Source organism: Rattus norvegicus, chromosome 19, assembly GCF_021556685.1.
Source record: "Rattus norvegicus strain SHRSP/BbbUtx chromosome 19, alternate assembly SHRSP_T2T, whole genome shotgun sequence".
In the NCBI taxonomy this organism is placed as follows: domain Eukaryota; kingdom Metazoa; phylum Chordata; class Mammalia; order Rodentia; family Muridae; genus Rattus; species Rattus norvegicus.
The window spans coordinates 62,613,981-62,625,246 of record NC_141552.1 but is presented as its reverse complement, the minus strand read 5'-3'; the positions used below and the strand labels follow the sequence as shown (position 1 = coordinate 62,625,246).

The following is an 11,266-nucleotide window of genomic DNA, read 5'->3' as shown; positions in this document are numbered from 1 at the left end:
CTGAATGACAGGCCTGGAGCTGGACAGCAGCCTGCGAAAAGGCCCTGAGGCAGGCAGCAGGGAGGTGAGACCGGGAGACTGATGGATAGACCAGGGGACTACGGAGCAGGCTTCTGGGAGCCTCATTCCCAGACTCCCTGGAGTCTAGCACAGTGCCTATGGCTGCTCCACCCTGGGGCCCCATTGCTTGTTCTTCTGGAGCTGTGGGCCTTACCCAGGGGCCCAGTGCAGGGTCTATTTGCCTAGCCACTCCCCAAGCACAGACTCTTCAGATGCAGTGGAGGCACAGCTGGTTTTATTGCAGATCTGATGGTGAAAGGTTAGGTCTGAGGTCTTCCTAGTTGGACACTCAGCTGGCCCTGTGACTCCAGCACACACCGACAGCTTCAGGGGTCCCAGGCCCCTCTGGTCTATGGCTACTGCTCCCACCTTGGGCCTTGACTCGCCTGAGGATAGGGCGGCCTGTGTTCCCCATACCTCTGGGGCAGATAGTCCCCCATCCACGGGGCTCAAGTCTTCCCCTCCTGCAGGGGAGACTGGTCCCCGCATGGAAAATCTTTAGGCGGGCTCATGTGCCACTGGGCTATGGTGAGCCCTCTTCCTCCTCAGGGATTGGGTGTCAGAGCATCAGGCTAGTGTTAAGGTGGCTTCCTGGTCTCCTTCTTCAGCAGGGAGCTGGCAGCAGCCAGGGCTCCACCCTGGACGAACCTCACAAAGTTGTCCCCAGCCAGGGGCCCTAGGGCATACAGGCCCTCCTGTTGAGTGCTCTCATGGGTGAACGGGTCCACATCGATGGGGTTCCTCTTGGGGCTCAGTGGCTGACTGGGGTCTATGGCCAGGTCAGCCCCTGCCCTAGGGAGGTAGGAGAGGTCGGGGTGGGAGCCGATGAGGACGAGCACCATGGAGACTCCAAAGAGCTGCTGGCCCCCCTGTGGGTCCTGGAACACTGCCTGACGGTCTTCCTTGAAGAGCAGTGGCTGGTGCTCTGGGAGGCTGCGGTAGCCCTCGTAGGGGCTGGGGGACAAGATGGACTGGTCACGCATCATCTGCTGCACTTTGTGGTACTCGGGGTACAGCATCTTGGGCAGCTGGTTGAACACCAGGCCAGGGTCGTGCACAGACCGGCGAAAGGCATGGATCACCTGGATGTTGTAGTGACGGGCAAAGAGGACAGCGTCGGCCGCAGATAGCCCAGCTCCCACAATCAGCACTGGGTCTGAGGTTGGGTTCACGGTGCCTGCCCGGAGGGCCGCCTCCAGGGCTGACAGCTCGTGGTGGACAAAAGGCAGGGTCTCTCCCGGGATGCCTAGCATGGCTGGGCTGTCAAAGGTGCCCGTGGCCAGGACCACGTTATGGGCCCACAGTGAGAAGGGCTGGCGGCTGTGGTCCTTGGCAGTCAGGTAGCCTATCACTTGGAAGAGGGGGCTGGGTGCCTGGGCCTCAGGGCTGCAGTGCTCAGACTTAGCCCATTCCACGGCAGTGACCACGGCACCAGACACAAAGTTGTGACTGAGACCCTTCTTGATCACATAGTCCCTGTAGTAGTGGGCGATGTCACCGGCTGTGGCTCTGCTGTTACGGAGGCCTCTGAAAGGGAAGCAGATGTTGGGGCTGGGTGTCAGAGACAGGCGTGGAGGGAGGCAATGGCCAGTGACGGCATGCCCTGCTGAGACAAGGCTTTAGTGTCTCCTGTGTAAAGCAGAGCTGACAAGGGTACCTCTCAAACCCTGAAACTCCCTGTGCCTCAGTTTCCCCACTTGTGAGGCAGGGTTGTGTGTCAGGAACATCCCATGAGGGTCCTGGAGATCACACAAGGTTGGACACAAGTCAGGGGCCTAGACTAGAACTTGAGCCTGGAGTGACATGTCTGGGCTGGCCAACCAGTCACTACCAGCACTGAGGAGACTGAGGCAGGAGGATCACCAGTTTAAGGCCAGCCTTGTATGGCAAGATCCTGCATCAAAAACTAAAAACAATCAAAACAAGAGGAACTCAAAGGGTCTAAGTAAATGCAGTAATACCTCACATTTGTGAGGCTGATGATAAGATCTGTATAGACAGAGCTAAGAGCAGTGCTGTACTGGAGGAGAGAGATAGAGGGTGAGCAGAGGGCAGTGGGTGCTGGCTGGATAGCAGCCTCAGAATCAGCCACAGCAGGGTGCTCCTCAGAGGCACTCAAGGCTCCCCTACCCTTTTCTATGAGGGTCACATCCCCCACCCCACAACTCCCTTGCCTTTCCTGAACCCAGGGCCTTGCTCTTGCTTGGCAAGCGCTCTACTACTGGGGTAAATCCCCAATCCCGTGAATCACATTCTGATTGAAGTGTGAACTGAAGCCCTTAGCAGGTCCTGGGCCACGCAGGAAAGGTATAGGGGTGGGGGTGGGGTGAGTCATTTTCACTGCAGGTTTTTTATTGTTTCTCCTCTCTTTCTAGGAACCCTGGCTGCAGGGGGTTGGCTTCTCATAACCCCAGGCTTCCTGTACGTTATTGTATGACCCCTCATGGCTGCAGTTACCCTGTACAGGGACATATGGCTAAGGATGACTCAAAGGCCAAGATGTAGGGAGCCCACCCAGGAGCTATAGACTTTATTTCTGTCTGTCTTCCATGCTCCTGGGTTTTTTGTTTGTTTGTTTGTTTTTGTTTTTGTTTTTTTAACCTTTTATAAAAGCTGTAACAGAAACCTGTCTTCAGAAGCTACATTTAATATAATGTCACACTTGGGGGGTGGGGCAAGTGGCTGGCAGTGGATCACTGGGGTGGGGTATTTGCTGAGCCAGGGACACGGCCCCTTTAGGAATATTACGAAGCCCTGTAAAGGGCAGATTACGTGATTTCACCAGAAAACACTTCTCAAAAGTGCTATGAGGGAAGTGCATTTTCCTGTCACGACACAATCCTGAAACCCCCTCCTCATCTGCAGGGACAGAGTCCATCAGAGCCAGAACCCAGAGAGGCCAGTTTTATCTGCCTGTTTATAGGGGATTCTCCTCTGCCCGTCCAGCCTCCCAGGGTCCCCTTACCTGCATTTCTTCCGCATCCAGTCCTTGACCTGCAGGTCTGGGAGACTCATCCACTGGCCTTGGCTCAAAGTCACCATGGAGCCTTCAATGGACTGCAGAGAAAGTTGTTGTCAGGCCCGGCCAGGACAGCAGCACCCCGCCCCTCCCCAAGTGTGAGGGAGGGAGAACAAGGCTACTCCAAGCCGACACTCACATGCCAGGCACCCCCGGGGAGGTTCCGTCCCAGGACAAGGTGGGGAATGGCACGGTCCTTCTGCCGCTTCCAGGAGAGCACAGAGTCTAGGCTGCCTCCAAAGTCTGTGTCAGGACGTAGGAGGGCATCAAAGAGCAGGGCCACAGGACTCTGGCTTCGGCCTTCGAGGCCTTCGGAAAGGTATTCTAGGTCCTGAAGAAGGGCACAGGTCAGTGGGATCCCCAGGGGATAGCATAGTCCCACCTTGAGTCTGAGGGAAACTGGTCACACAGAGATCTCTATGCTGAGTAGTTTTGGGGACTGTCACTATGGTTCTTCTGGGAGCCCAAGGGCCCCAGTGAATGTTCTTGGAGGAAGTCAGTCATTGAGAACCATGGGTCTAATGTGTGGTCAGACAGCTGACATGGCATTGGCGGGTCTTGGAAGACAATCCCAGTTGTTCTTTCCCTGTTTTACAGTTTGTTTTGTGGACTCCTCTGTTTTAAGGGTGGTCTTCCAGGGACCCCTGGCTTTCTGCTAGGAGAATGGCCCTCCTAGACTCAAGTGTCAGACCCACCTGATCCAAGATGGAGACCCCTGGAGCCTCGGTCAGCTTCCTCTGCAGCAGGGGGTGCGGGTGGACAGCTCCTGGTTTCACATAGGGGATGTAGCCAGAGAGCAGGTAGGATAGACAGATACCCGAGGGACCATTGCCTGCAGAGACAGGAAGGTCAGGTCTACTCAGCATGAAACATTCACCAAGCCCTGACTCTGTGACAGAGGCCATGTGTAGTAACGACCAAGAAGCAGACAAATGAACAATGGTCAAAGGTTTCCTGCGTGAAGGGTTTCTAAGTATAACCACCTCAGTGACATCAGTCAAGGAACGGGTACTGGCATTTTCTCTTTGTGCTTAGGGGAATGGGCCGGAGAGGATAAGCAGGTGTCCCATGTCTACTTGGCTGTCACACTCAGGGAGACAGGGCCTGTAGCCATGCAAGCCTGAAACTTGGGAGGCTGAGGCAGGAGGAGCTGAAGCTCAAGGCCAACTTGTACAGCATAGTGAGCCCAAGAGGAAAAGCAAAAGGTGGGTGGGTGTGTAGCTCAGGGGCAGAGTGCTTGCCTAAGCCAGGAGGGCTGTGACAAGGACTTGGAGGTGAGAGTCCATCAGCAGGATGGACTGCTTCAAGTCCTGGGTGTCTGAGTTGACCAAAGCTCCTCCTAGCCAGGATTGGAGCGTTCTGTGCCCGTCTGTCCAGCTCTCCCCAGCTTTCACTTTTAAAATGCCCGCTCGTGTGGGTCTACCTGATGCTTGCACCCTCTTCTTCAATTTGGCAGGGCTGATGACAGGAACCACGGGCCCTAACTTTGTGTTCCCTGAATGGGCACCTGGCACGGGTGGACACTGGGTAATGGTGCAAACCTTATGTGCATAGTGCTGGGCCCACAGCACTATGGCAACCGTCTAGAGGCCAGCCTTGACCTCGCTAGCCTCAGACCCAGGGGTCCCCAGAGCACCAGTGTATCCCCCACCCTTGCCGGGGGTTGGGGGAGACACTTACCAATGATAACTACTGGGAGGGGATCGGAGCTGCTGGCCCTGAGGGAGTCATGCCTCCAGGAGCTCATAGCTGGGGTTGGTGTTCAGCCTGGGGTTGGCAGCTGACCTGGAGAACAGAGCAAAGAGGAAGCCCCTTTAGTCAGGCTGGGTGATGTCACTCACACAGATTCTCAGCTCAGCTACTCGGTGGAGCTCCAGCTGTCTGCGAACCAGGAGCCACCGACTCTACTGAGCCTCATGCCATCCCCCCAATCCCCCCAACACCCCCTCTTCATCTTAGGAGAGGACTCCCTGCCTGGTACAGGAGGGATGGGCAAGGCAAGACTTCTTTGGTAGCTGCAGGGCCACTTCCCCACTTCCTCACTGGTGACACTGGCTGGTTCCCAGACCCGAGCCTCAGTAAGCCATACAAGTAGGAGAAGGTTCTGGAACACCTGCTAGGGTGGATTTACTGCCAGGATGGCCCTGCCTGACCTCCGGCTCAGGGCAGGGCTGGACCTTGGACTTGGGGAGACTCTGACAGCTGGATTTGGGAAAAATGCCAGCAAACCTGGGTTTTGGAGTTCCTGCGCCCCCTAATGGCCACAATGCCTAATTGCTCTAAGCACCGGAGCTGCGTTCTCAGGCTCACCTAGTGGTACAGCACACTGGTCTGAGGTCACATCTGCAGAACTCTTACGGAGGAGGCAGAATTCTGGGGGTTGTATGTGAACTCTCTAGTTTGGAAAAGTGGGTAGCCAGTGACGAACCTTTATGCAAATACCTCACAGGCCAACAAAACACAGCTGAGGCTGTATGTGACTTGCGCACAGGGACATAAAAACTGGCATCTCCCACCAGGCAAGTCCAACCAGTCAGACCGGACAACTGACCTAGCAGCTTGCACCTGGGGCTGGTGCTCCTCTGCTGGAGACTGTGAGGGGCGAGCCTCGAAAGGGGCGGAACAGTGTGCCAGTGGAATGTGCCCCTGCACGTCATTGTGGGCTCACAGCTGGGCTGGCCAAGAACCATCTTTCTAACCTCAGCTTTGTTTGGGCATTAGGACAGCTTTGTGGACTTGTCAAGATGGCTCCCACGTCCCCAGCACCCGCTGGGTCCTCCTCCTCTTCTTCCTCCTCCTCCTCCCTGGGAGAGTGCAGGTGGCTGCCTGCTGTTATTGGAGACCACGTGGCATTCCCATACAAAGCCTAAGAGGATACTGGGGACACACTGGTGGCAGTGATTATAGAGCCTATGTCAGGCTTTTCTGTCCGGCTGGTGCCCTGCAAGTTCCAAACCCTCTATGTATTTAGGGAAGCTTGGGGGTTTTCATTTTTACCTGGGTGGTTAAAAGTACTCTTTGGATCACTCCTCTGTTACAACTAGAGAAACTGAGGCTGGAGAGCTTTGCACAGACTTTTAAAGTCTGCTGGATGCCTGTTCCACCGCCAGTCACCTGGATGGACTTGAGCTGGGTCACCCTGCTCCAGAGGCTTCCCTGGGCCTCTGCAGGTGTAGGGGATTGGAAGCCTCTGCAGTGTGCAGTTGTCCCCTTTGGCCCTGCAGCAGATTCTGATGTCCTGTCAGTTTCTCACTAACTAGAGGGTGCAGCTGTACTCAGAGCCTTGGCGACTCAGGCTCCAGTTCCTGCAGGATGGCGGTCCCTTTACACCCAGGGCACAGCAAAGGCCTGGGCTCTCTCCCTCCATTCTGCATTACCCAGCAACAGCAGCAACACGGGAGGCTAACATCTGGGGCAGAGTGCTTTCCTGTGCCTCTTTTAATCCTCACGACAACCCACATCTCAGATGAGGAGACTGAGGCTGGTGTATGCTTTTGTGTGACTAAAGCCTGCTAAGTTTCAGAGCATACAGCCCCACACGGTGCCAGCAGGAGGCCCTGTTCCCACAGGCCAGATCCAAGGGGAAGCCTAAGTTGCTTCACAGGAAGTAGGATGAGCTAATACACGGGGAGGACTTTGCACTCTAAGACCAGGTCCCTCTCCCAGCTGGCAGAAGCTTCACCTAGAGCTGCTGGATGCCATATACATGAGGTCACCACCAAGCCCGGCCCCCTACCCCCCCAGAGGTCACATGTCTCCATGCTGTTCACCCTCGCAACCTCCCACAAGCACCTGCTACCAATTTATAAGGCAAATCGGCTCCTTCCAACTCTTAGTCCCACCCACAGGCCACAGTTTGTAAAGTGGGAACAAACTGCTTGGTTTGTTCCAGACAGGGTCTCATGTAGTCCAGGCAAGCTTGAAACTAGAATAAGCCTTGGCTGGCCTTGAACTCTTGACCATCCTGCCTGCATCTCCCAATTGCTCAGATTACAGGAGAGAGCCACCACCCCCAGTGTAGAATAACCAGTTTTTAAAGTACTGGCATATTTCTGAGTCTCTCTGATTGGGCAATGCTGACAGAAAAAAAAAATTAATGTTCTCAAGTTGTTAGTTTGAAGGGCCAGGGAGATGGCTCAGTGGGTAAAGTGCTTGCTTAACCGTGAGGAACTGAGTTCGGATTCTCCACTCTTCTGTAAAAAGCAGATGTCTGCAATCCTAGGTCTGGAGAGACGGACACAGGAGGGCCCCTGGAGATCACCCGCCAAAGAGCCAAATGACAGGCTCCAGGTTCGGTCCAGGAGGAGGGAAACCTGGAGTGAAGTGGCCCAGCAGGTCACTTGGTATACAAGGGCAGTGACTTGATTTGATCCCCAGAACCCACACAAAGGTGGAAGGAGAAAACTGACTCCTGACCCCTGAGGGCGGGTGGTTGTCTGATTTCTATACCTGCTCTTGTGTTCTCTCTTTAGCAATCACAACAATAGTAATAATGGAATAAAAATAAGGTGTGGACAGTGACTGAGGAAGGCGCTAGACGTCGACCTCTGACCCCACAGGTATGAGCACATAAAAAGAAGTTTCTCAGAAGTGGCAAAAGCAGTCCTGGTGTAACACTGCAGATAATGTCTAGGGTTATGAAATCTTCACACTGGGGAGGGCTGGGAGCCATATACCGTTTGCCTCTAAGACACTCCCACCCCCACTGCCAAGAGCTGGGAGTTTCTTATCCCCACTGCATGGAGAAAGAAACTGAGGTAGGGGTTGGTAAGCATCTTGTCTAGGTCCCAGACAGCTAGTTGGACCCCCTTCCCCTTCATTCCCAAATAAAAAGCAACAGGTAGCGGTGACAGCTGGTAGGGACACAAAGCCCTGGGCATGAGGGAGTGTGCAGTCAGCCAAGTGTTACCTGGCCTTAGTCACAGTGAACCCTCATTCCAAGTGCTTGCTCCGCCTGGGCCCAAGGATGCCTGATGCCCCAACCTCCGTGGCCCACTACTCTCTCCACAGTACCTTCCATAAACCAGGTGCCCAGGGATCCTTGGCTGGCCGGTCTGTGCCGGATACACAGGACCCAGGAAAGCACCTCACCAGGCTGTAGACACAGTGGCCATTGCTGCCTCGAAGGAGAAAGGCTAATCCACACTCCTTCCTGCCGAACAGCTATTTCGTGGATTAGGACGAAGCTGCTGGGCGAGGGGAGGATGTTGGGGAGAGGGGGCCCAGACACCAGAACTTGGACAAGGTAGGAGGAGGAGGGAGGACTCCCAGAATCCTACTCAGGATCAGACTACAAGCAGCCCAGGTCCGCCCCCTCCCCAACCCCGGTTTGGCTACCCCTGCCTCGTGGTTGTTTCCTACCAACAACTTTGCCCACACTGCTCACCTGATGGACGGGCGGTAGCTGGAGGGAGCTGGTGAGCCTGGGTTGGCTGGACACTCAGAGAAACTTGGTCACGGTGAGAGACTTTCTCACAGTGCCCTGCTGCAAGAACAGGATGCCCATTAGCCCTGGGGATCCCAGAAGCTGTGCGAGGCCCAAGGCTAGCAGGGGTATTTCACAGCAGGGCAGGGAGGAGGCGGAGGCAGAGGCGGGGCCAGGAAAATCACTTTCATAAGCGTGAGTCAGCAGGGGCCCCTGGGTGAATGAACTTGCCCCTGGCCAATCTTAAAGGGCCCCGGCTGGCCAGTCCCCTCTTCCTGGGTTCAGTCTGAAGGAGGAACTAGTGATTCTTGAGAGACCACCGGGTCTCTTCCTTACCTTTGGGGACAACTTTACCACTTCTGAGAAATAACTAGCCAGCTGGCCTCTGAACTACATACAGTTCTCACCCCAGCTGTGGGGTGAGGGGACACGGGAGGGGGGGCGGGGGGCGAGGGGTGGGAGGCGGGGCAGAAAAAACCCCTAGTCACCAGCCTGACCCTAACAACCCCCGACTCAGCAACTTCCTGGTTGGAGGCTCTGAACAAACCTCAGTTTCCCCATCTGAAAAGTAGGGTTGAGTGTGTGTGTGTGTGTGTGTGTGTGTGTGTGTGTGTGTGTGTGTTCTCCCTAGTCCCTTATAGACTTCTCTTCCTGTAGGGGGTCACGCCCCTCTGCTGGCCAGTTCTTGTGCTCCCTGAGCGGAAGCTGGGTCCTAGGGAGGTGTTGCTTGCTGCTCACTGGGTCCTTATGGCTGCTCTGCGTTAACTCAATAGAAGGAAGTTGGGCAGTGGTTTAGGTCACTGCACAGATCTTGGTAGCCATTGCTCCTGGTCCTTCTCAGCTATCCTTCTCACTTTCTCTCTGCCACCAGGACCAGAGCTGGGTGTGAGTGCCGGGCTCTTATGCTAAGTAGCAACTTTAAGAAGGACTCGATAATTTGGTGCTGGAGAGATGGCTTAAGAGTGGTGGTTAAAGAGCTTCCAGGGACTAAGCCACTACTCAACGACTATACATGGACTGACCCTGGGCTCCAACTGCATAGGTAGCAATGAATAGCCTAGTAAGAGCACCAGTGGAAGGGGAAGCCCTTGGTCCTGCCAAGATTGAATCCCCAGTGAATGTGATTGTTGGGGGGAGGGCGGTTATGGGGGGGAGGATGGGAAGGGGAACACCCATAAAGAAGGGGAGGGGGAGGGGCTAGGGGGATGTTGGCCCGGAAACCGGGAAAGGGAATAACAATTGAAATGTAAATAAGAAATACCCAAGTTAATAAAGATTGAGAAAAAAAAAAAAAAAGAGTGGTGGTTAAAAGCACTGACGTCCTGACTTCTAGACATCCTGAGTTTAATTCCTGGCAACCACATGGTGGCTCACAACCATCTGTAATGGAATTTGATTCCCTCTTCTGGTGTGCATGAAGACAGAACAACACACACACACACACACACACACACACACACACACACACACACGATAAATAATTCTAAAAAATAAAAAAAGAGGGACTCAGTCAAGAAAGTGACATTTTGTGCAATTTTCTAAAAAAGATCCTTTTTTTTTTTTCCAAAATACAGATGAATACAAATTCCAGAAAAAGAAACCTTCCGAGTTGTAACGAAAGACAGGGTCCTTGGGGCCCACCTTGAGGAACATCCTCCAGCTGCAAGAGTCTTGGCTGCTAGCATAGCATTTCGATTAAAAAAAAAAAAACACCTGATATTTTGTTTTTCCTGGATTAAAAAAATATTATTCGGGCTGGAGAGATGGCTCAGTGGTTAAGAGCACCCGACTGCTCTTCCAGAGGTCATGAGTTCAATTCCCAGCAACCACATGGTGGCTCACAACCATCTGTAAAGAGATCCGATGCCCTCTTCTGGTGCGTCTGAAGACAGCTACAGTGTACTTATATATAATAAATAATAATAAAAAATATTATTCAAAATACCGCATATATAGGTTTTGGGGAATAGTTCAGTAGAACCTGTGCCTAGCATTGCATGAGGCCCCAGTGCCATTAAAAAAAAAAAAAAAAGGCCCTCCCTGCACTCCTATGTTCAAACCCTGGGCTCAGGGCAGAACACTTGCCTGGCATGCTTAGAGCCCTGGCTTCAAACCCCAGGGCTGCCAAACACACACAGAACCCGAGAGTCCCAGTCTGCACCAGTAGACTCAATGGGAGAGCCTGCTCCCCCAGGGAGACCTTGGTGCCAAACCATAACCTGACAGAGGGGCACCCCTCGCAGGAGTGGGTGAAAAGGGAAGTAGGTAGGAGGCAGGGTGGGCAAGGCTGGCTGCTGACCTGGGTTTAGGGGAAAGGCCAGGTACCTGCAGCCGCAGCCCACACAGCTTAGGTGTCAGGGTTTGGAAGCTAGTGCTTCCTCTCCCTTCCTGGCCTCCTCCCCTTGGGGGATCCTGGGCTTCGATTTTTGCTTAGGGCTTTGTGGTCAGAACCTTGGTTTAATGCTCTGGTGTCTTCCTTAGAATTCTTGGTCATTGTTTAAACGAGGACCTGACCTCGCTTTCTGCATTGTCTGTTTGCACTAGGCTGGGCAACTTTCCCCAGCCAGCGTGGGAGCTGCCTGGGTTTAGCTCTTCTGCTGAGATACTCCCTTTAGTGTTGAGGCTTAGTTTAAGTCAGGGCTCGGTAACAGAAGCTTCAGAGACCCCACTGCAGGCCTCAGCTCACTGCAAGTGTGTTTTGTGACCTGGGCTGAGCAAACTCCCTCTGTAGACATCTACAGTCTTAAAGTGTTCTTCCCACA

The 11,266-nt window shown here is 53.9% G+C and overlaps 1 protein-coding gene across 21 annotated transcripts in view; it reads right to left on the bottom strand.

Moving 5' to 3' along the window:
• Positions 1-273: 273 nt before the first annotated feature.
• Osgin1 (oxidative stress induced growth inhibitor 1) overlaps positions 274-11,266 on the bottom strand; it is a 28,873-nt gene continuing 17,880 nt past the window's right edge. For 6 of the 21 annotated variants that reach the window (XM_087593824.1, NM_001433957.1, NM_001433954.1 and 3 more), the window contains 6 exon segments: positions 8,466-8,564; positions 4,760-4,864; positions 3,775-3,911; positions 3,219-3,410; positions 3,026-3,117; positions 274-1,587 (listed from right to left, as the gene is read on the bottom strand). In XM_087593824.1, coding sequence (XP_087449950.1) covers positions 639-1,587; positions 3,026-3,117; positions 3,219-3,410; positions 3,775-3,911; positions 4,760-4,826 — 1,437 coding nt within the window. In that variant the 5' untranslated portion in view covers positions 4,827-4,864; positions 8,466-8,564 and the 3' untranslated portion in view covers positions 274-638. 21 annotated transcript variants of the gene reach the window in all.